We start from the raw sequence: 24,106 nt of genomic DNA on the forward strand, positions 1-24,106 counted from the left end.
AAATTACTTTCCTGTCAATTACTTTATTTTATAAACGTACTCTATTGTGTGTGTGACCTTTTTGAAGTTTTAATAAAACCTTAATTCAGCCAACAAATCCATCTTTTCATTGATGCAGTATTCAACAGACTGAACCGTCATGTACCAATGAGATTAATTAGCATTGCATTTGTGTCTGGTGTTGTTGCCATTCAGGCTCATCTAGCCTTGGTATGGAATACCTGATAACTAACAAAATACCTCAGCCATAGGAAATCCTTAGGGAAAGAAGTCACACTTCCAGTTTGCAATACTTTTTATTTGACTGCTGTAATACAAAGATACAGGCCGTATAAAAGCATACATTCAAGACCCTATGGTCAGATCGCTTTTCATAAAGTCGTCATGGTAACAGGCAGGTAGCAGGTAGAGTGTGGACAGCTTGGATTGGGCCAGGCATGTCGAGGTGTCAGGCCAGGGAGTCCTCAGTCACGGTTCTAGAGCCTCAGGCCCTCCGAAAGGGGAGACAAAGATAAGATGAGTGTTAGTGAGAGCATGCACTGGAGGTAGAGAATAATCAATAGTGTTGCTGTGGACCCTGGATAATCTAACTAGCACACACCTGTTCGACCTCGCTGTGATACTGTAGGCCTACTTATGCTACTTTTCTGAGTAAATTCGGGTAGCATTCAATGTCCTGCGTTTGTGTTAACCATGGCAGCCAGCATGGTAAATAAAGAGATGTGCAGGAAGATAATCAGCCTGTGTGTCTGTGGATCCTTTCCCTTTAATGTATTTTTCATGTCAGCCAGGCCTGTCTTTCTTTTCAAAGAAACAACATTTTTTTAAATCTCTAGTTATGTAAAATAAGGTGTCTATTGCTTCAGTCCTTGTTTCATTTTTCACTTCTTGTTACCTGGTAAATAACCAACAACCATGGATCACCTCAAGGAGAATAAGGTGAGAAAACTGTTAATGTCATCCAGGCCCATCTCTTCAAAGAAACACCATTTATTTCAATAGCTAGTAAAATAGGTCGTTTTGTTCTGGTCACGAGATAATCCAGAAAATTGCTGTAAACGGCGCCACACTCAGGCAGAAAACGGAATCTTCTTTTCTCAGCCAGGCCAATTTTTTAAAAGAAAAATTATATATCTATTTGAGCCCAATAAGTAGTTTTGTTGTGATCACATGAACATCCTAACAATTCAGGTATGCAAAAGTGGCTCCACCGTCAAGCTGTAAAATCTGAATGTTCTACCAAAATGTGAACAATTAGTTTCCCTGCCTGATATGGCTGCTACTTAAAAATACATGATATTCACTGCTATAAATACATCTCTGTGTGAAAAGGTGTCCTCTGATCTGTTTTGTCATAAACTCAATGTATTCCGAACACTGCTGGTAACCAGATGTTCCCAATAATTTAAGTAGCCTAGTAAAAAATGCCCCCCTCTGGTATGTTCTATTGCAAACTGTCTAGACTCGTTGTTGTTTACCTGCTTACTACTCAAATACACTCAAAGATATTTGGCTTATTAGGTCAAAGACGAAATTAACTGCAATAGATTGGTCTCAAATAGCCTATATTATCATAACTAGGTTACACAGAACCATGGTGGACCCATTGTAAAATGAGATAGTTTATCGTATTAAAACCTATGGAAAGGGGAGACTCTTACGAACACAATGGTGTTCTCCGTTTTGCTCTTCAACCCAGGGAACTTGTCTGACGGTAACAGGTGTTGTGCCGAAAATGTCCCCCCTGCCAGAATTCTCCCTCCCTTTGGGTGAACGCGCACACACTCAATTCTTCATTGCTGCGACTTGCTTGCTAGTTGAGATTTCTGCTCTTCACTCTGTCAGTTTAGCCTACATTTCACTGATCTTAGTAGCAGAAAGCATTTCTTATTTGTGTCCTTCAAGGAAGCTGTCAATCCCTCCTCTATGTTTAATATAACACACATACATTAATTATTCATTTCGGTTGCCTATCCTAAAGTGAAGTTTGTTCTATAGAAAGTATTTGACTCTGATGTGTGCCACAGAAACTATTTGACTCTAGTGACAAAATGAAGGAATTTAGAATGGGGGGAGAATTTCGTCAGGCAAGAAAATGGCCTTGCCGAAATCCCCCCCTCCCCTTCTAAATTCCTTCATTTTGTCACTAGAGTCAAATAGTTTCTGGATAGGCAACCGAAATGAATAATGAATGAATGTGTGTTATAGAGGAGGGAGTAAAATATAGGCAAGCAATAAACATTTCAGAACAACTACTAGTCGAATAAGACATGGGAGAGATGACTTTTGGCAAAGAGATGTATTTGTAGACTACACTTGAAACAAATAGCCAAACCGAAAACTGCAGACATTACTAGTGCCTCCCCCACAATCAAATTGCCATAAAAAATGTAAAGGAAATGCAGCTTAACATGATAATTGACAGTTACCTTAAAGGACACAAATAAAAAAAGCTTTCTGCTACTAAGATCAGTGAAATGGGGGTTCTGGCAGACTTTCGGCACAACACCGGTACCGGTTTTAAAAACCGAAGGAAGTTTGAAGGTAGTTTTGAACCTACCCCCAAAAAGGTGCTAAATATGTGTAAAATAAAATAATAAATATATATATTTCCGGATTTTTTTTTTATGTCTCCTAGTTTAAACCTTGTTTCTTATTTTTAATTTTTAATTTATTGTACTTTGCCATTTATGATTGTATTATTCAATACGTTTCTATGGGCTTTAGTAGTAAAGGCCAAAATCAATATTTTATCAATTCATTTTGTAATACTTTTGATTCTAAATCAAATAGCTAAATGATCCATAGTATGACCATCTTTAAAAAAAAAATCCATGTCAGTTTAGCAGCCCCCTCCCCCCAACGTTTTAGAATGAAAACGTGTCCCAGTCCAACATGCCTAGCTCTGCCCACTGGGGCGTGGCTTACGGAGCGCTTTCTCACCATACAGATGCGTGTTCACTAAATTCCTCCTTGCTTACTGTAAATAACTCCACCCATTTCACGTATTGACAACAAGGCTACCTGACCAAGGTAAAGTAAAGCAAATAGCAACATAAGACACTGAAGGAGATCCTCGAACTGAATAATTTACTGTAGCCGATTGGTTGAAATGTCCATGAGCTTAATATTATATATTTGTTTTACCAATGCTACCGGAAAGAATGGTCAAATATCTCTTGATTATTTATCTATGGACGGCAGGTAGGCTTCGTTTTCATTGGCTGCGTCTCATAATCAGTAATTACAAGGAAAATGTTTACTATTGTGGTATGTAGTGTAGTTTACATCTTATCACATATTGAGCAGGCAAGTTTAATTATGTCTTAATCTCAATATTTTGCTAATACAAAGTATTATTTTCCGTCAAGCTATAGGAATTGTTCAGCTGTCATTGTTCAGCTGTTGTAGATCAATTTGGAAGATACATGTTGTATATCATTTAAAATTCCCATTTCCCATCAATAATAATACAAATAAAACACTTTTACCCCCCACACACAGACATTTATGGCATAATGCTGTGCCATAAGGATACTAAAATATTTTCAGTACATTTATTAAGTGAAATATAATAGAAACAAAAACTATTCATAAAAAAATACAAGTTGGACATAAACTAATAATTTTCACTGCCTCTCAAACCTGATTCTGGGTTCTATTCTTCTTTGCTGTCACTGTCCTTAGGCTCACTGTTCTCACTATCAGAGGGTATGATCCTAACTGCTCAATTGCTTGTCAATGTCAGTGGATATGTTGACAAAAACATTGACCAAGGCCATCTTTTAACATCATGTAACATGCCTTTCATTACCCTGAAAAGTACCCTAACTACACAACGTTGCCCTGAGGCAACAAATATAAAACTTTTTTGAATATATATAAAAACAAAATATGTTCAAAACCAATCAAATATGCTTCTTTAGAAATTCCTACACAAGTACATGTCTCTATTCACACAATGCTTTCACTTCACTCTGCTTCCTACCTCAATTGATACGTCATACCAACTTCTGCACCTCATTGGATTGTTTACAGACATTTCATCAAATATGCATAAAAAAACATGTTTTGTTGTCACATACACCGCCCGAATAGGTGCAGTGAAATGTGTTGTTTTACAGGGTCAGCCATAGTAGTACAGCGCCCATGGTGCAAATTAGGGTTAAGTGCCTTGCTCAAGGGAACATCGACAGATTTTTCATCTTGTCGGCTCAGGTATTCAAACCAGCGACTTTTCAGTTACTGGCCCAGTACTCTAACTGCTTGGCTACCTGTCGCCCTATGGGGGGTGTGAGGGGCAAAAAGGTTTTCTGTTGCCTTAGGGCAACGATGTCCAGTAGATGGTTAAAAATGCATTTTAAGCATGCTTAACCAATGTAATCATTTTGTGTCATTTTAAAACTTGCCCAAACACACCTTCAGCTGTAGCCAACTGCAGCACTTATGTGGGTGGCATTTACTTTGGTTTACTTTTGTTTTCACTCCCTCTACTGTATTTTATCCCAACCTTAGATAGTATGTGCTATATCGAAAAAATATATAGTTACAGAGTTGAGTAGTGACATATATAACACTTAATGCTAATGCTATGCTGAGGCATTGATCACAACAAAAAGTATGTTGAAGTTATGAATGGAGTTAATATGGTTAATATAATCATGAGAGGTCCTTGAAAGACCTGTTTGACTGAGCACATGTGGTATTCTGAAACACACAGGAAACAAATGTGGTCTCGTGCAGTTGGGAAAATAAGCGTTTCTTTGTGAGGGCTTATGAAATATCTTATCTCTCAACCTTAATCACATCAACATCCTGTTGTTGTTCTATACAATGTTTCTCTTCAACTAGAACTTTAAGACATTCTACAGTATGTTAAGGAAAAAGGATGTCATTTCATTCTCTTAATGATCTTATTATTTATTTTAGAATTGTTTACAGGGAGTGATGCTCTCTAAAAAGTGTAATGTGTCTCAAGTTGACAATTTGTAATGCCCTTGGCAGTTGATCACCTACTTTCTGCTGTTTCTCCTTTCCTAGTTGTCTCACATGGGTCCAGTGTCGGATGTCCTGAAGGAGTTCATTTTAACTCTGTGAACCTGAGGAACATTGTAAAGTGGCATCCTGGGAAAGACACACCAAATGACACACATTACACAGTGGAGTATGCAATGTAAGGTCACTTTTATACATTTCCATAATCTTGGTACCCAGAACCAAATCAGCTCCTCAATTTTGTCACGAGAGACTATTTCCATGAACTAGTTAAGCAATAAGGGCCGAGGGGGTGTGGTACAGTGGGGGAAAAAAGTATTTGATCCCCTGCTGATTTTGTACGTTTGCCCACTTACAAAGAAATGATCTGTCTATAATTTTAATTGTAGGTTTATTTGAACAGTGAGAGACAGAATAACAACAAAAGAATCCAGAAAAACGCATGTCAAAAATGTTATAAAATGATTCGCATTTTAATGAGGGAAATAAGTATTTGACCCCTCTGCAAAACAGGACTTAGTACTTGGTGGCAAAACCCTTGTTGGCAATCACAGAGGTCAGATGTTTCTTGTAGTTGGCCACCAGGTTTGCACACATCTCAGGAGGGATTTTGTCCCACTCCTCTTTGCAGATCTTCTCCAAGTCATTAAGGTTTCGAGGCTGACGTTTGGCAACTCGAACCTTCAGCACCCTCCACAGATTTTCTATGGGATTAAGGTCTGGAGACTGGCTAGGCCACTCCAGGACCTTAATGTGCTTCTTCTTGAGCCACTCCTTTGTTGCCTTGGCCGTGTGTTTTGGGTCATTGTCATACTGGAATACCCATCCACGACCCATTTTCAATGGCCTGGCTGAGGGAAGGAGGTTCTCACCCAAGATTTGATGGTACATGGCCCCGTCCATCGTCACTTTGATGCGGTAAAGCTGTCCTGTCCCCTTAGCAGAAAAACACCCCCAAAGCATAATGTTTCCACCTCCATGTTTGACGGTGGAGATGGTGTTCTTGGGGTCATAGGCAGCATTCCTCCTCCTCCAAACACGGCGAGTTGAGTTGATGTCAAAGAGCTCCATTTTGGTCTCATCTGACCACAACACTTTCACCAGTTGTCCTCTGAGTCATTCAGATGTTCATTGGCAAACTTCAGACGGGCATGTATATGTATTCTTGAGCAGGGGGACCTTGCGGGCGCTGCAGGATTTCAGTCCTTCACGGCGTAGTGTGTTACAAATTGTTTTCTTGGTGACTATGGTCCCAGCTGCCTTGAGATCATTGACAAGATCCTCCCGTGTAGTTCTGGGCTGATTCCTCACCGTTCTCATGATAATTGCAACTCCACGAGGTGAGATCTTGCATGGAGCCCCAGGCCGAGGGATATTGACAGTTCTTTTGTGTTTCTTCCGTTTGCGAATAATCGCACCAAATGTTGTCACCTTCTCACCAAGCTGCTTGGCGATGGTCTTGTAGCCCATTCCAGTCTTGTGTAGCCCTACAATCTTGACATCCTTGGAGAGCTCTTTGGTCTTGGCCATGGTGGAGAGTTTGGAATCTGATTGATTGATTGATTGCTTCTGTGGACAGGTGTCTTTTAAACAGGTAACAAGCTGCGGTTAGGAGCACTCCCTTTAAGAGTGTGCTCCTAATCTCAGCTCGTTACCTGTATAAAAGACACCTGGGAGCCAGAAATCTTTCTAGTTGAGAGGGGGTCAAATACTTATTTCCCTCATTAAAATGCAAATCAATTCATAACATTTTTGACATGAGTTTTTCTGGATATTTTTGTTGTTATTCTGTCTCTCACTGTTCAAATAAACTTACCATTAAAATTCTAAACTGATCCTTTCTTTGTCAGCAAACGTACAAAATCGGCAGGGGATCAAATACTTTTTTCCCCCACTGTATACCACGGCTAAGGGCTGTTCTTATGCATGACACAACGCGGAGTGCCTGTATACAACCCTTAGCTGTGGTATATTGGCAATAAACAACAAACACGGAGGTGCCTTATTGCTATTATAAACTGGTTACCAATGTAATTAGAGCAGTACAAATAAATGTTTTTCCATACCTGTGGTATACGATCTGATATGCCACAGCTTTCAGACAATCAGCATTCAGGGCTCGAACCACCCAGTTTATAATTGTAAATAGATACCCATGATCCATGGATTTAAGGACACATCTCATGATGTGTTTATTTGTCGTCTCCTAGTTATGGTGACAGAATGGATAGTGGGGCGACACAGGTGCGCTGGAGGGTGAAGAAGCAGTGCAGAGACATCCCTCAGACCTGGTGTGATCTATCCAATGAGACCACTGACCTGGATGAAGGCTACTTTGCCAGAGTCAAGGCTGTGGGCACAAACCTATCCTCCAAATGGGCATTCACGGAAAAGAGGTTTGACCCCAAAGCTGACAGTAAGTTGAGATCCTCTTCAAATATAATTTTCCTTATCTATGAATTAGGAGCGATAGCGAACCACTTCGAAATAAAATCAGAGAAGGATATGAAATGTTTATCATCCCCAACAGCAACCTTTGGACCTCCACTTGTAAAACTTGTGATGAAGGAGAATAGTGTTACTGTCAAGCTGAAGGGTCCAATGAGATGGAAGACTGAAAACATGACAAAAGAGTACTCCTTGTTGAAAATATACCCTCAGATGACATACAACCTCTCTGTGTACGACAACAGAAGCAGCAAAACGGTTGGTGTTATGTTGGTTACTGTAACACTGTGTAAATAATTCAATTACATAATATAGGGACTTTAATCAGTGCAAATTGCTGCATTAATATATTATAATAGACAATTCTATGTTTTTATATCATCGTAATTATTTTATAATGCAGATTTTTATGAGTGTTAGTTCAATTTTCTGTATTTTAACTTTCTGTATTCATTTTGTCTTTTAGCATCACTTCACTGTGGAAAACAGATCCTTTGAATATAGGTTGCTTGCCTATGAAACCCAGTATTGTTTCTCTGCTAATTCCCAGGTCCTATCACTTCCTATACCTTGGCATGCATCTGAATGGCAGTGCCTAACAACCCCAAAGGGTAAAATAAGACTCGAGTTAATCCAATGACCTAGTGTGCAGTGTTTTTGTAAATGTTTATTACATGCATGGATGTCTGTCAGGATAAACCTGCCCAACAGGTTTTGGTAAATCACAAAAGCATTCCAAGAATTGTTCTCTCTACCGGTAAATGTGACAGGAGACATTAGGTGTTTTCCCATGGTGTATTTTCTCTTCCTGGTAGAGAAGGAATTATATTGAATTTGAAGGTGTGTGTGTGTGTGTGTGTGTTCTCAGCTGTAACGTATAGACTTTTCTCTTCCTGTGATGGCTGTACACTGTATAGATCTCTTGTTTGATCTCTACCCGACCACTCTGTCTTTACAGATCCCTTCTACCACCAGCTGCTACTGATGCTGATGGGAGCCGTTGTACCATCAGTTATCTGCCTTTTCATGCTGATCCTGGCCGGATGCCTTGTCTACCACTTTGTCTGTGGTAATAAACAGAAAAGTCCCCCTTTCCTGGTAAGAATAATATGTGACTAATAGAAGCCTTCAACAATGGCTACGAAGTGCAATTTACTAAGATGTCACCCTTTTTGCTCTTTCAGGAAATATTGGACATTCAGAACCCACCGATGACTTTCTGTCCTGAGCATGCTGTGACAGTGAATGTGGTACTGGTCAACATTGCCAAGCCCATGGAGTTGATGGCCATAAAGCCTAACAACATCCCTGCCCTGATCCACCAAACAGAGCGGGAACTCGTTCTACCCTACACTGCCCAGCAAGCCCCTGGCATAGAGCCTCCAAAGGAGGGATCATGCGAAGATGAGTTCGGTGAGGCCCAACCAGAGCCTCTAGACTACGGCTTTGTTGGAGCGGTCCCAGAGATGCCGGAAGTAAGGGAAAGTGAGGCATCTGACAGTGAGAAAACCCTGCCCCTGCGTCTCAGCCAGGTCAACCCGTACATAGCACAGAGATGTGCACCAGGTTCACAGGAGCCTGTGGAGAATGTTTTGACTGGGATCTGTTTAGACATGGACCCCAAGACAGGGCTCTTTAGAATGCCACTGCTGTCTGATATAAAGCTGGGGGTGGAGAGCACAAGTTACAAAGAGCCTGATCAGGTGGGTCCCTACGCACTACAGCACTTCTCTGTCAGAGAGACCACTGAGGTGGACCTGTGGGGTGACAAAACTGAAGAGCCCCAAAGTTACCCCTCAGACTACGGCTTCGTGGGAGCAGCCCCAAAGCAGCAGATGGTGACAACAAAGTACCAGACGCGGTCTAACAGGAGGGATAATCAGCCCCTGCTGCTAGCCCAGGTCAACCTGTACAGAAGCCAGAGGCAAGCTCTGTTTCCACAGGAGTCTGAGGAAGAGGATGGATTAGGTGGTGGTAACTGTGTTGACTGGAGCCCTACAACAGGGATCCTCCAGATGCCCTTGCTCTCCAAGCCTATTCCAGAAGTGGAGGGAGCGAGGAAGGACAGGGAGTCAGAGCAGTTAGAGATCTTACCCAGTGTGTTAGTGAGGCAATCCTCAGAGGAGAGTGAGGGTGAGAGTGACCTGACTAAACTACAGAATGTCTGGAGTCTAAAGATCAACATGGAGGACTAACCTATTAGACAGTTAACCTATTGGACACACATTATTACAGCAAAAAAGTTTGTTTACCGTATGTGGAAGAATAATTCAGATTGCTGTATGTACCAATTGATTCAGTTGCCAAGTCAAATGAAGGACATCTTTTTAACTAATCCAAAACGCTTTGTAAATGCTTCAGCAATGTGATTGTAACTAACTTATTTTTGAGGAGGTTTTGTTTACTTTGTACCTTTTTATCCATACTTTTCTGCTAACTTATTACGATTGACGTATTGCCAGATAGCTTTTTTGTTTACAATTTAATACAAAGTTTATATGAAGGCACATGCAATGCCACTTTACCTCATGATGATTAACAAGCAGGAGGAGTGTGGCTGTAAAGGTTTCTAACCACATACTAAACTTCAAAGCTTACTGTCAACTTACAGAGAATAATATGTCCTTTCCCTTTGACTATGAAGACAATGCAAATAAAGGATATATACAGTACCCGTCAAACTTTTGGACACACCTACTCATTCAAGGGTTTTTCTTTATTTTGACTATTTTATACATTGTAGAAAAACAGTGAAGACATCAAAACTATGCAATAACATATAGGGAATCGTGTAGTAACCGAAAAATTGTTAATTCAGGTATATTTTAGATTATTCAAAGTAGCCACCCTTTGCCTTGATGACAGCTTTGCGCACTCTTGGTATTCTCTCAACCAGCTTCACCTGGAATGCTTTTCCAACAGTCTTGAAGGAGTTCCCACATATGCTGAGCACTTGTTGGCTGCTTTTCCTTAACTCTGCGGTCCAACTCATCCCAAACTATCTCAATTGGGTTGAGGTTGGGTGATTGTGGAGGCCAGGTCGTCTGATGCAGCACTCCATCCCTCTCCTTGGTCAAATAGCCCTTACACAGCCGGGAGGTGTGTTTTGGGTCATTGTCCTGTTGAAAAACAAATGACAGTTCCACTAAACACAAACCAGATGGGATGGCCTATTGCGGCAGAATGCTGTGGTAGCTATGCTGGTTAAGTGTGCCTTGAATTCTAAATAAATCACAGACAGTGTCACCAGAAAAGCACCATCACACCTCCTCCTCCATGCTTCACGGTGGGAACCACAAGTGCGGAGATAATTCGTTCACCAACTCTGCGTCTCCCAAAAACACGGCGGTTGATACCAAACATCAAGAATTTGGACTCATCAGAATAAAGGACAGATTTCCACCACTCTAATGTCCAATGCTCGTGTTTCTTGGCCCAAGCAGGTCTCTTCTTCTTATTGGTGTCCTTTAGTAGGGGTTTCTTTGCAGCAATTTGACCATGAAGACCTGATTCCCACAGTCTCCACTGAACAGTTGATGTGGAGATGTGTCTGTTACTTGAACTCTGTGAAGCATTTATTTGGGATGCAATCTGAGGCTTGTAACTCTAATGAACTTATCCTCTGCAGCAGAGGTAACTCTGGGTCTTCCTTTCCTGTGGCGGTCCTCATGAGAGCCAATTTCATTATAGCGCTTGATGGTTTTTGCAACTGCACTTGAAGAAACGTTCAAAGTTCTTGACATTTACCACAATGACTGACCTTCATGTCTTAAAGTAATGATGGAATGTCATTTCTCTTTGCTTATTTGAGCTGTTCTTGCCATAATATGGACTTGGTCTTTTACCACCCCTACCTTGTCACAACACAACTGATTGGCTCAAACGCATTAAGAAGGAAATAAATTCCACTTTTAACAAGGCACACCTGTTAATTGAAATGTAAGTGACTACCTCATAAAGCTGGTTGAGAGAATGCCAAGAGTGTGCAAAGCTGTCATCAAGGCAAAGGGTGGCTATTTTGAAGCGTCTGAAATATATAATATATTTTGATTTGTTTAACTTTTTTTTGGTTACTACATGATTCCATATGTGTTATTACATAGTTTTGATGTCTTCTCTATTATTCTACAATGTAGAACATAGTAAAAATAAAGAAAAACCCTTGAATGAGTAGGTGTGTCCAAACTTTTGACTGGTACTGTATATCTGATATTTCCTTAAACACTTTACACGTTGATGTCGTTGGTGACTTGTATTATACATAGCACATTGAGGCAATATTGACTTTACAATGTTACCTGACTTTTAAAAGCACCAACGACCAAAAGCATGTTTATTCACTTCTTTCTACTTAATATTTTGGTGGATATGCGAGTGTGACTGCGTGCATGCGTGCGTGTGTGAACTGGTTAACTGTTAACAGTTGACTTTCACATGGACTCTGGATATTTATTCTCATGATCACCTCTTTGAAGAAGTCTACCATTTAGAATATGAACTGAGGGACCTTTTGTTTTTGTTTGTTCCAAAAAACCACATTAAAAAGGAAGTGGGTCATTTATGTCACGAAAAGGCATCCACAAAGGTCAAAAAAATATCTGCCTGTGTTTGATATTTAACATCATTCCTTAAAAACAGATTTGCCTTTATACTGCAGAATGTGAGCTTTATTGTAGTCTCTTTAAAGGACAGAACCAGTCAGTTCCAGATAAATGATTGTACACCCTGATAACTCCTGCTTCCATCTGCAGGCTTGTTAGTGGTTAATTATAAAATTATCATATAACAACATATTGTGTTATGCCCTACATTGTGGAGGGCATCACCCACACTACTAGTCATGATTCAATCCTGAAAACGACCGTCCATGTGGCGTAAAACTATTTGGTAATAATAGTCCATGCTCTGACCAATACCTGAGGAGGTGACAAAGCTCCCTATGGAATCTCCATGTATTCTAATCTTCACTGAGTAGGGAGGGCGTGAGGAAATAGACTGAAGAATACATAGTGGTTATGAAATATCTTGTCATCTGTTCTTAAGAATAAAAGGTGCAGTTACTGTAGATTTGAAACATGGTGTGAATCAACTGTGTGCTTTTATCTGTGTGTTCAAACAAGGGTTTACAACCATTATATGAGAAGGCCAGTGACTCAAGAGCATAGTTTTACATCATACAGCACTGGGTGTGCACAAAAGCAATGCAATTGTTGTTCTTAATTAAGAAATCAACAATGATGTAGGCCTACAATATATTGTACAGTACACCAGGGGAGGCTGCTGAGGGGAGGACGGCTCATAATAATGGCTGGAACGGAGCAAATGGAATGGCATCAAACACATGAAAACCATGTGTTTGATGTATTTGATACCATTCCACTGACTCCGCTCCAGCCATTACCACGAGCCCGTCTTCCCCAATTAAGGTGCCACCAACCTCCTGTGTTGTACACAGCATCAAAACATAGAACAGACTGCCAGAAGCATAATGTTGGTTCATTGTGAGGCATAACACAAGCGAGCTATTCTCTTTTGTGATGAAAGCTTTTGAAAAGAGGAACTGAAGAAAAGGAAATGCACCAATCAGGATTCAGAAAAGAGGAGCTTAGTGGATGTTAGTATTTTATTCTCATGATTCAGACATTCTTGAAAATTGAACAGATTAAATATGAAAGATCTCTCAAGACTTTTTTATTTATTTTTATTTTTATTTCACCTTTATTTAACCAGGTAGGCTAGTTGAGAACAAGTTCTCATTTACAACTGCGACCTGGCCAAGATAAAGCACAGCACTTCAAGACTTCAAGACTGAGTTTTTTTTAATAAAAAAATACATGCAGGCCTACTGTACACATCAGTGCCCTAAATCTGTTGCTCACAAGTGAAACCAGAACTTCATATCTTATATCATAAAAACAGAATCATAGGTACACTAGATGGGGCCCTTTTCCTATAACAGCACATCTGCAGTCTATCTGTCTGTACTGACTGTGAATTGGAAGATGTGGATTTGGAAGATGCACTTCTGAGAGACAGTTTCCTGCTCTGTACAGAAGTGTAATTTCTGTACAAACATGATAGCTCAAGGCAAGCTTATCTCACTTCTCTTTGAGCATTCCTTTTACTTAGGCAAAAAACATAATTCATATGCTTCTTAAAGAAAAACTTAGGAAGTTCCAATTTAGCTGATTTAGCAAAGCTCTGCTGTATTTAAAATCTCGTAAACCTGGCAAATGTGGATATGCAGCACTACACAGAGTGAAGACAGCTCAAACCTGTAGGCTGTGTTTCCATGTGGGTCACGCACTGCAAACACCATCAAAGTAAAGTCCTCACACTCTCTGTCACACTCTCCCTCACTCACTGAGTTCTCTCCCTCCTCTCACAGCCGGCCTCACTCTTTTGAGGAAGACAAAGGAGTGCTTGCCTGTTTAAGTCATATTGCTGATTTTGCACAAATGAGGGGTGAGTGGGGTGATATTGAACACAGTGCTGAGACCAGACATATATTCTGCTCAATTACCTTGTGCAGCTGAGGAGACAACAGCGGTAATGGCCAGGAAAGCCTTCAGGTAATCTTCCCACTCCAAGCTTCAAAGTCTGTCATCCTCCCAGCCAGATCCATGGGGTAATATACAGGTCTGAGCTGGATCTATCACACGACTGCTCCAAAGCCCTTTCATTATCGGGAAGTAGGTTTTATGGTAGGTGAATGATCATATCAGAAATTCATGATTGTGCTCCTCTGTAAAGGAAATCCATATTTGCAGCAGAACTGGGTAATAGACAGCTATGGACGAAGCAAAGTTTAATGCTGATGGATGATCTATAGGCCAGAAGATGAGAGCTTGGGACTATTAAAAACTAAAATACTATGTTTTAAGTGAGAATAGGCATTGATCTGAAGCAGAAAAATAAAGGAAATTCACAAACACCACAATGCCTATTCCACCCATGCTGTACCAAGATTTTCCAGCACACAACTTTGACCTACTACTGTAGCTATGTTGGTATTGTGCTTCAAACTATGTGTAGGCAGGTTGCTTAGGATTCAAACCTTCTCAAACAGCCTAATTCATACTCTTAGAGGAGGTGCTTCCAAAACAATGTGATTTGTACTGCATACAGGGTCAATTATTGGATTCTTTACACACCACAGTAAGATATTATCACATCATGTTACATTTTCATGATTTTTAAAATTTTTGTTAAATGAAGTCAAGATTTGATTTTGTTCTTAAAAATCCATCAGGCTTCATTGAGCTGTTTTTTCTTGTTTTGATGTGCTGCATGCATGTATTTCCTTAAACCTTTATTTTAGCAATAAAATCAAATTTTATTTGTCACATGCGCCGATGTAACGGCTGTCGTAGGAATTAGACCAAGGCGCAGCGGGTTGCGTGCTCATCATTCTATTTATTATAAACATGAACACGGAAAAACAAGAAAACAGAAACATGACAGTAAACAGTTTTGCAGGCTAGACTACAAGCAATATAAAAACAACTACCCACAAAGGGACATGTGGAAAACAAGCTCCTTAAGTATGACTCTCAATCAGAAACAACGATGTACAGCTGTTCCTGATTGAGAGCCACACCAGGCAAACAAAGAAATACACAACATAGACAACCTAGAATACAAAACAAGAAAATAAACCAAAAACCCCGGAACACATAAATACAACACCCCTCTAAGTACACACACACCCCGAACCATATAAAACAAAATACCCTCTGCCACGTCCTGACCAAACTACCATAACCAATAACCCCTATATTGGTCAGGACGTGACAGCCGAATACAACAGGTGTAGACCTTACCGTGAAATGCTTACTTACGAGCCCTTAACCAACAATGCAGTTCAAGAAATAGACTCAAGAAAAGATTTACTAAGTAAACTGAAGTAAAATATTTAATAAAAAGTAACACAATAAAATAACAATAACGAGGCTATATACAGGGGGTACCGGTACCGAGTCAATGTGCGGGGGTACAGGTTATTTGAGGTAATTTGTACATGTAAGTAGGGGTAAAGTTAATAAACAGCGAGTAGCAGCAGTGTAAAAACAAAGGGGGGAGGGGGGGGTGTCAATGTAAATAGTCTGGGTGGCCATTTGATTAATTGTTCAGATTCTTATGGCTTGGGAGTAGAAGCTGTTAAGGAGCCTTTTGGACCTAGACTTGGCACTCTGGTACCGATTGCCGTGCAGTAGCAGAGAGAACAGTCTATGACTTGTGTGAGGCTTTGTCAATTTTTTGGGCCTTCCTCTGACACAGGTTAGTATATAGGTCCTGGATGGCAGGAAGCTTGGCCCCAGTGATGTACTTGTCCGTACGCACTGCCCTTTGTAGCACCTTACAGTCGGATGCCGAGAAGTTGCCATACCAGACGGTGATGCAACCAATCAGCTGCACCATCGGATGGTCTTGATGGTGCAGCTGTAGAACATTTTGAGGATCTGGTGACCCATGCCAAATCTTTTCAGTCTCCTGATAGGGGGAAAGGTGTTGTCGTGCCCTCTTCATGACTGTCTTGGTGTGTTTGGACTATGATAGTTTGTTGGTGATGTGGACACCAAGGAACTTAAAACTCTCGACCCGCTCCACTACAGCCCCGTCGATGTGAATGGGGGTGTGTTCGGCCCTCCTTTTCCTGTAGTCCACGATCAGCTCCTTTGTCTTTCTCACGTTGAGGGAGAGGTTATTGTCCTGGCACCACACTGCCAGGTCTCTGACCTCCTTCCTATAGGCTGCCTCATAGTTGTCGGTGATCAGGCCTACCACTGTTTGTCGTCAGCAAACTTAATGATGGTTCTGGAGTCGTGGTTGGCCTTGCAGTCGTGGGTGAACAGGGAGTACTTGAGGGGACAAAGCATGCTCCCCTGAGGGGCCCCCATCCCAAGTAATGTCCCCCGTCCTCCTCTACGTCACAATGGGATTCGATAAACTATTAGCGTCCGTTGCTATATCAACGCTGTGATGACCTAATGATTATAATTTTGGAGATCATTACGGCCTAAATGATGTTCATTTCATCATTGCTATGCAAACAAGACTGATTTCTGCAACCCCAACATTGAATTTACTTACCTTACAGATGACGAGGTCAGCTAATTTCCACTCCATTCATACGCAAATCCATTTGATTCATACATTGGTTTGTCTGGCTGTCATGTTTTTATTTTAACCTGCCCTTCCCTTATCTACACTGAAATAATATCATTTCACTAGTCCTCTATTATGATTCATTTCTTTCTATCTCGCATAGCACATTAATACACCCTTGTCGTTGAATATACATGTATCTAGTAGGTCCTAGGACACAACAATGAATAATGTGGAGCAAATAAATACAATCAAAGGATAACTTACAATAATGAACACCCTGTGAAACAGCTGAGAAAAAAACTGCAATATTTAAGATTTTAATACATAAACTTTGATCGTCATTCATTTATTTTCACCGCGCTCACATGGCAATCATAGACTAAAATACTGAATTCTGGTGTTTGGAATATAGAGGTGGCTGCGAGTTTCTGCCTGTCACATGTTCTCAACAGGAAGCCAGTCTCAGAAGGGGGACTTGAAGAGGGAAACTGCAAAGTCCAGGCACTGTTGCTCTCTTTGTTCTGAGTGTTTGCAGTGCTAGTGTTTTTAGTTAATCTGTGTATCTCACATATTATGTGCCCGGTACGATAGAGCAATAAAACTTTCTTAGCGGATAATGACAACATGACAGTAGCTGTAGATGATGTAATAAAACGTTGGAGAATGGTTGGTAATGGAGGACATCAGGTGGATCCATGTCTGGGTGTTGGGCAGAACTCCTAGGTCCTGGAGAACAGGAGCAGAGTTAAAAGGAACAGGGTAAGGGACAGAGACGTAAACAAGCAAACACACAGATTACACTTTATTGTGAGAAACTTTCATGGATTAGTGCATTGTTATAAATGGGAGATATGCCAGTTGGTCTGCGCATGCTCTGAGTACATGTCCTGGTAATCCGTCTGGCCCAGCGGCCTTGTGAATGTTGACCTGTTTAAAGGTCTTGCTCACATCGGCTACGGAGATGTGGAACAGCTGGTGCTCTCATGAATGCTTCAGTGTTGCTTGCCTCGAAAGAGAACATAAAAGGCATTTAGCTCGTCTGGTAGGCTTGTGTCACTGGGAAGCTCGCGGCTGGGTTTTCCTTTGTAGTCCGTAATAGTTTGCAAGCCCTGCCACGTCTGACGAGCATCAGAGCCGGTGTAGTGGGATTCCATCTTAGTCCTGTATTGACGCTTGATGGTTCGTCGGAGAGCATAGCGGGATTTCTTATAAGAATCCGGATCAGAGTCCCGCTCCTTGAAAGCGGCAGCTCTAGCCTTTAGCTCTGTGCAGATGTTGCCTGTAATCCATGGCTTCTGGTTGGGATATGTACATACAGTCACTGTGGGGACGACGTCGTTGATGCACTTATTGATGAAGCTGGTGACTGAGGTGGTATACTCCTCAAAGCCATTGGATGAATCCAGGAACGTATTCCAGTCTGTGCTAGCAAAACAGTCCTGTAGCGTAGCATCTGCATCATCTGACTACTTCCGTATTGAGTGAGTCACTGGTACTTCCTGCTTTAGTTTTTGCTTGTAGGCAGGAATCAGGAGCATAGAATTATGGTCAGATTTGCTAAATATAGGGCGAGTTTTGTATTTGTCTCTGTGTGTGGAGTAAAGGTGGTCTAGAGTTTTTTTCCCCTGCATGTCACATGGTTGTGCATGTGACATGCAGGTAGAAATGAGGTAAAACGGATTTAAGTTTGCCTGCATTAAAATCCCCGACCACTAGGAGCGCCGCTTCTGGATGAGCATTTTCTTGTTTGCTTATGGCCTTATACAGCTCATTGAGTGTCATCTTAGTGCCAGCATCGGTTTGTGGTGGTAAATAGATGGCTACGAAAAATACTGATTAAATCTCTCTTGGTAGATTGTGTGTTCTACAGTTTATCATGCGGTACTCTACCTCAGGCGAGCAAGACTTCCTTAATATTAGGCATCACGCACCAGCTGTTAGTGACAAATAGACACACACCCCCACCCGTTGTCTTACCAGACGTAGCTGTTCTGTTCTTGTTTCTCATGGTCTGAGAGTCCTTTAGTTGCCTTTTGGCAAACTCCAAGCAGGCTTTCAAGTGCCTTTTAGTGAGGAGTGGCTTCCTTCTACCGTAAAGACCTGATAGGTGGAGTGCTGCAGAGATGGTTGTCCTTCTGGAAGGTTCTTCCATCTCCACAGAGGAACTCTGGTGCTCTGTCAGAGTGACCATCGGGTTCTTGGTCACCTCCCTGACCAGGGTCCTTCTCCCCAGATTGCTCAGTTGGTGGTTCTTGGTGGGTCCAAAGTCTTGGTGGTTCCAAACTTCTTCCACTTAAGAATGATGGATCCCACTGTGTTCTTGGGGACCTTCAATGCTGCAGACATTTTTTGCTACCCTTCCCCAGATCTGTGCCTCGACACAATCCTGTCTCGGTACTCTACGGACAATTCCTTCGACCTCATGGCTTGGTTTTTGCTCTGACACACACTATCGACTGTGGGGCCTTATATAGACAGGTGTGTGGCTTTACAAATCATGTCCAATTAATTGTATTTACCACAGGTGGATTCCAAACAAGTTGTAGAAACATCTCAAGGAGCTCAATTTCTAGTCTCATAGGTCTGAATACTAGGTATTTACATTTTTGTTTTTTTTATTTGCAAAAGTTCAAAAAAACTGTTTTTGCTTTGTCATTATGGGGTATTGTGTGTAGATTGATGAGGAAATGTTTTTATTTGATCCATTTTAGAATAAGGCTGTAACGTAACAAAATGTGGAAAAAGTGAAGGGGTCTGAATACTTCCACATTCACTGTATGCAGGCTTTTTTGTTCAACCTCAGTTCTACAAAAACTGACTCTACTATTCATGGTCTTGATGAACAGCTGAGGTCTTGATGAACAGCTGAGGTCTTGATGAACAGCTGAGTAGTAGAATTAGATGTGGTAGCACCAGCGGAGATTTTAGCATGTAAATCTTGGTGGGACAAAGTAAAAAACATTATTTTTGATGCATGCCAGCAAAGCCACTACACAATACAACACTAAACAATACATTACTCATACTATAACAGTGACAAACAAGGCCCACAAACTGTTAGGGCCTACATAAAGCTGTCCCAACAGCAGAGCTTTCTTTTCAGCACCATGGAGCGAATCCTTTCCTCCGCTACACCTGGCTATCAATTGAGCCTCGTCTGGCAGCGAAACAGTTCATTCAGCTGACTTGCTTAAACAAATGTGGTTTCTACTGACAATTGAGATGTATAAACTATGGCATAAAGGAACGATGAGTGGATAAGAGGCAATTTGTCATTTCTATTATGACATTAATGAGCGAGCTAAGACAAACATAGTTAATATGACTATTCATTCAGCAATTTTGAAATGTACATGTACAAAATTCAGAACATGGGCCGTTCTTACAGCATTCTCTCTGTACACTAAGTCAGAACCATAGGATGACTAAAGAGGACATGTAAGTAGCCAATGGAAGCTCTTACAATATTCGATGATGATAAAATGATGATAAAACAGACTATTGGCTACATGTGCACCACCAAGTCAGAACAGTAGGCTAAGTTATGAGGGGGAAAGGGACCAAATTATTAGGGTGAGGCACATGGGCTACTAACAGCTTACTACACAACATACACTTAGTATTACTTTCTTAGCTACAGTTTACATATCTCCAAGACATATTACATAATTTATGCAGCAGCATACAATACATTTTTGGACTCACCTTGTTGTGCTCACTTGAACAGGAAGGTGGTGCGGCGGTCCTTATTGTGGACACATTTTGTCATCAAAGTCTGTCATTCTCTGTATTTATGGTGCTTTCAAGACAACTGTGAATTCGGAAAAAAACAGGCTGAATCATGAAGTCAGTGATCTTCAGGCCAGAGCTCCAGAAAGAGGCCCGAGTTCCCGCCTAGGACTTCTGAGTTGGATGACCGTTCAAAACGTATCTTCTCAGTCGGAGCTAGTTTTTTTCAGAGTTCTCAGTTGTCTTGAATTCACTGAAGTCTGAGTTTTCCCAGTTCACAGTTTCTAGTTGTTTTGAACGAAGCAGAAGTCATGCTGGATTGACAGCATGACCAATGTATTCAACTTTTTCTGGCCCATGGTGCTGCATGTGAATGTTTATCCTTTTAAGCTGTTTCCTGTTTCCGGTCACAACTTGCAGACTTGTTTACGCTGCTGTGCGTTTTGTTGCCGATCTTACTTTGCTACCTGACGGTTTTTTACTTTTTCATTACCGTATATTTTTACTTTTTCCCTCACTCAACTTTTTTCATTCATATTTTTACTTTTTCCCTCACTCAACTTTTTTCATTCAACTTTTTCACCCCGGAGGTTTTATCTGGACATGTTTCGTCAGGACTTCAAACAGCCGAAGCTAAGTAACATTAACATGATGCCTTCTAATTGCAGTCGTTGTACTTATAATATACAGGAGAACGATCGCCTTACGGCAAGCATAGCTGTGCTGCAAGCCCAGCTTCAGACGCAATCGTTAGGCAAGGGTAATTTCAGTGTAGGAAAGGATGAAACAGCGTCTGTGCCACCAGTAAGTACAGATAGTAACGTTAGTATAAACCCCCTCGCACGGTCCCCGCAGCCGGACAACTTTCTCATGGCTTCTGGAGGGAAACGCTGTAGGAATGCTCAACCGGTGTCGCTTATTCAGCCGACAGAAACTTTCAACCGGTTCTCCCCATTAAGCGAGTCGGAGTCGCAGGCCGAGACTTCTCCGGTCTCTACTCCTCCCGTTGTGGGGTCTGAGACGCCGACGGCTCCCACCATTAGCTCTGACAAATTGAAAACCCTAGTCATTGGCGACTCCATTACCCGCAGTATTAGACTTAAAACTAATCATCCAGCGATCATACACTGTTTACAAGGGGGCAGGGCTACCGACGTTAAGGCTAATCTAAAGATGGTGCTGGCTAAAGCTAAAACTGGCGAGTGTAGAGAGTATAGAGATATTGTTATCCACGTCGGCACCAACGATGTTAGGATGAAACAGTCAGAGGTCACCAAGCAAAACATAGCTTCAGCGTGTAAATCAGCTAGAAAGATGTGTCAGAATCGATTAATTGTCTCTGGCCCCCTCCCAGTTAGGGGGAGTGATGAGCTCTACAGCAGAGTCTCACAACTCAACCGCTGGTTGAAAACTGTTTTCTGCCCCTCCCAAAAGATAGAATTTGTAGATAATTGGCCCTCTTTCTGGGACTCACCCACAAACAGGACCAAGCCTGGCCTGTTGAGGAGTGACGGACTCCATCCTAGCTGGAGGGGTGCTCTCATCTTATCTACGAACATAGACAGGGCTCTAACTCCTCTAGCTCCACAATGAAATAGGGTGCAGGCCAGGCAGCAGGCTGTTAGCCAGCCTGCCAGCTTAGTGGAGTCTGCCACTAGCACAGTCAGCGTAGTCAGCTCAGCTTTCCCCATTGAGACCGTGTCTGTGCCTCGATCTAGGTTGGGCAAAATAAAAAATGGCGGTGTTCGCTTTAGCAATCTCACTAGTATAAAGACCTCCTCCATTCCTGCCATTATTGAAAGAGATTGTGATACCTCACATCTCAAAATTGGGTTACTTAATGTTAGATCCCTCACTTCCAAGGCAGTTATAGTCAATGAACTAATCACTGATAATAATCTTGATGTGATTGGCCTGACTGAAACATGACTTAAGCCTGATGAATTTACTGTGTTAAATGAGGCCTCACCCCCTGGTTACACTAGTGACCATACCCCCCGTGCATCCGGCAAAGGCGGAGGTGTCGCTAACATTTACGATAGCAAATTTCAATTTACAAAAAAAAAAACAATGACGTTTTCGTCTTTTGAGCTTCTAGTCATGAAATCTATGCAGCCTACTCACTCACTTTTTATAGCTACTGTTTACAGGCCTCCTGGGCCATATGCAGTGTTCCTCACTGAGTTCTCTGAATTCCTATCGGATCTTGTAGTCATAGCAGATAATATTCAAATTTTTGGTGACTTTAACATTCACATGGAAAAGTCCACAGACCCACTCCAAAAGGCTTTCGGAGCCATCATCGACTCAGTGGGTTTTGTCCAACATGTCTCTGGACCTACTCACTGCCACAGTCATACTCTGGACCTAGTTTTGTCCCATGGAATAAATGTTGTGGATCTTAATGTTTTTCCTCATAATCCTGGACTATCGGACCACCATTTTATTACGTTTGCAATTGCAACAAATAATCTGCTCAGACCCCAACCAAGGAGCATTAAAAGTCGTGCTATAAATTCTCAGACAACCCAAAGATTCCTTGATGCCCTTCCAGACTGCCTCTGCCTACCCAAGGACGTCAGAGGACAAAAATCAGTTAACCACCTAACCGAGGAACTCAATTTAACCTTGCGCAATACCCTAGATGCAGTTGCACCCCTAAAAACTAAAAACATCTGTCATAAGAAACTAGCTCCCTGGTATACAGAAAATACACGAGCTCTGAAGCAAGCTTCCAGAAAATTGGAACGGAAATGGCAAAACACCAAACTGGAAGTCTTCCGACTAGCTTGGAAAGACAGTACCGTGCAGTATCGAAGAGCCCTCACTGCTGCTCGATCATCCTATTTTTCCAACTTAATTGAGGAAAATAAGAACAATCCGAAATTTCTTTTTGATACTGTCGCAAAGCTAACTAAAATGCAGCCTTCACAAATGGAGGATGGCTTTCACTTCAGCAGTAATACATTTATGAACTTCTTTGAGGAAAAGATCATGATCATTAGAAAGCAAATTACAGACTCCTCTTTAAATCTGGGTATTCCTCCAAAGCTCCATTGTCCTGAGTCTACACAACTCTGCCAGGACCTACGATCAAGGGAGATACTAAAGTGTTTTAGTACTATATCTCTTGACACAATGATGAAAATAATCATGGCCTCCAAACCCTCAAGCTGCATACTAGACCCTATTCCAACTAAACTACTGAAAGAGCTGCTTCCTGTGCTTGGCCCTCCTATGTTGAACATAATAAACGGCTCTCTATCCACCGGATGTGTACCAAGCTCACTAAAAGTGGCAGTAATAAAGCCTCTCTTGAAAAAGCCGAATCTTGATCCAGAAATTATAAAAAAGTTTCGGCCTATATCGAATCTTCCATTCCTCTCCAAAATTTTAGAAAAAGCTGTTGCACAGCAACTCACTGCCTTCCTGAAGACAAACAATGTATACGAAACGCTTCAGTCTGGTTTTAGACCCCAGCATAGCACTGAGACTGCACTTGTGAAGGTGGTAAATGACCTTTTAATGACGTCAGACCGAGGCTCTGCATCTGTCCTCGTGCTCCTAGGTCTTAGTGCCGCTTTTGATACCATCGATCACCACATTCTTTTGGAGAGATTGGAAACCCAAATTGGTCTACATGGACAAGTTCTGGCCTGGTTTAGATCTTATCTGTCGGAAAGATATCAGTTTGTCTCTGTGAATGGTTTGTCCTCTGACAAATCAATTGTAAATTTCGATGTTCCTCAAGGTTCCGTTTTAGGACCACTATTGTTTTCACTATATATTTTACCTCTTGGGGATGTCATTCGAAAACATAATG

At 41.4% G+C, this 24,106-nt stretch overlaps 1 protein-coding gene across 3 annotated transcripts; it reads left to right on the plus strand.

The window, feature by feature from the left end:
• The first annotated feature begins 2,961 nt into the window (after nucleotides 1-2,961).
• LOC106571364 (uncharacterized) lies at nucleotides 2,962-12,517 on the plus strand. 3 transcript variants are annotated; one of them, XM_045695678.2, is made up of 7 exons: nucleotides 2,962-3,033; nucleotides 5,041-5,173; nucleotides 7,206-7,411; nucleotides 7,526-7,701; nucleotides 7,910-8,054; nucleotides 8,402-8,541; nucleotides 8,628-12,517. In XM_045695678.2, exons 3-7 carry the CDS (start codon nucleotides 7,219-7,221, stop codon nucleotides 9,636-9,638), a joined length of 1,665 nt encoding a protein of 554 aa, XP_045551634.1. In that variant the 5' UTR covers nucleotides 2,962-3,033; nucleotides 5,041-5,173; nucleotides 7,206-7,218; the 3' UTR covers nucleotides 9,639-12,517. The 3 variants fall into 3 exon arrangements, with proteins under 3 accessions (XP_045551634.1, XP_013999842.1, XP_013999843.1); XM_014144367.3 differs by lacking the exon at nucleotides 2,962-3,033 and adding an exon at nucleotides 3,044-3,204; XM_014144368.3 differs by lacking the exon at nucleotides 2,962-3,033 and adding an exon at nucleotides 3,044-3,204 and having other exon boundaries at nucleotides 7,994-8,054.
• Nucleotides 12,518-24,106: the final 11,589 nt, after the last annotated feature.

Source organism: Salmo salar, chromosome 15 (genome assembly GCF_965601325.2).
Source record: "Salmo salar chromosome 15, fSalSal1, whole genome shotgun sequence".
Lineage (NCBI taxonomy): Eukaryota > Metazoa > Chordata > Actinopteri > Salmoniformes > Salmonidae > Salmo > Salmo salar.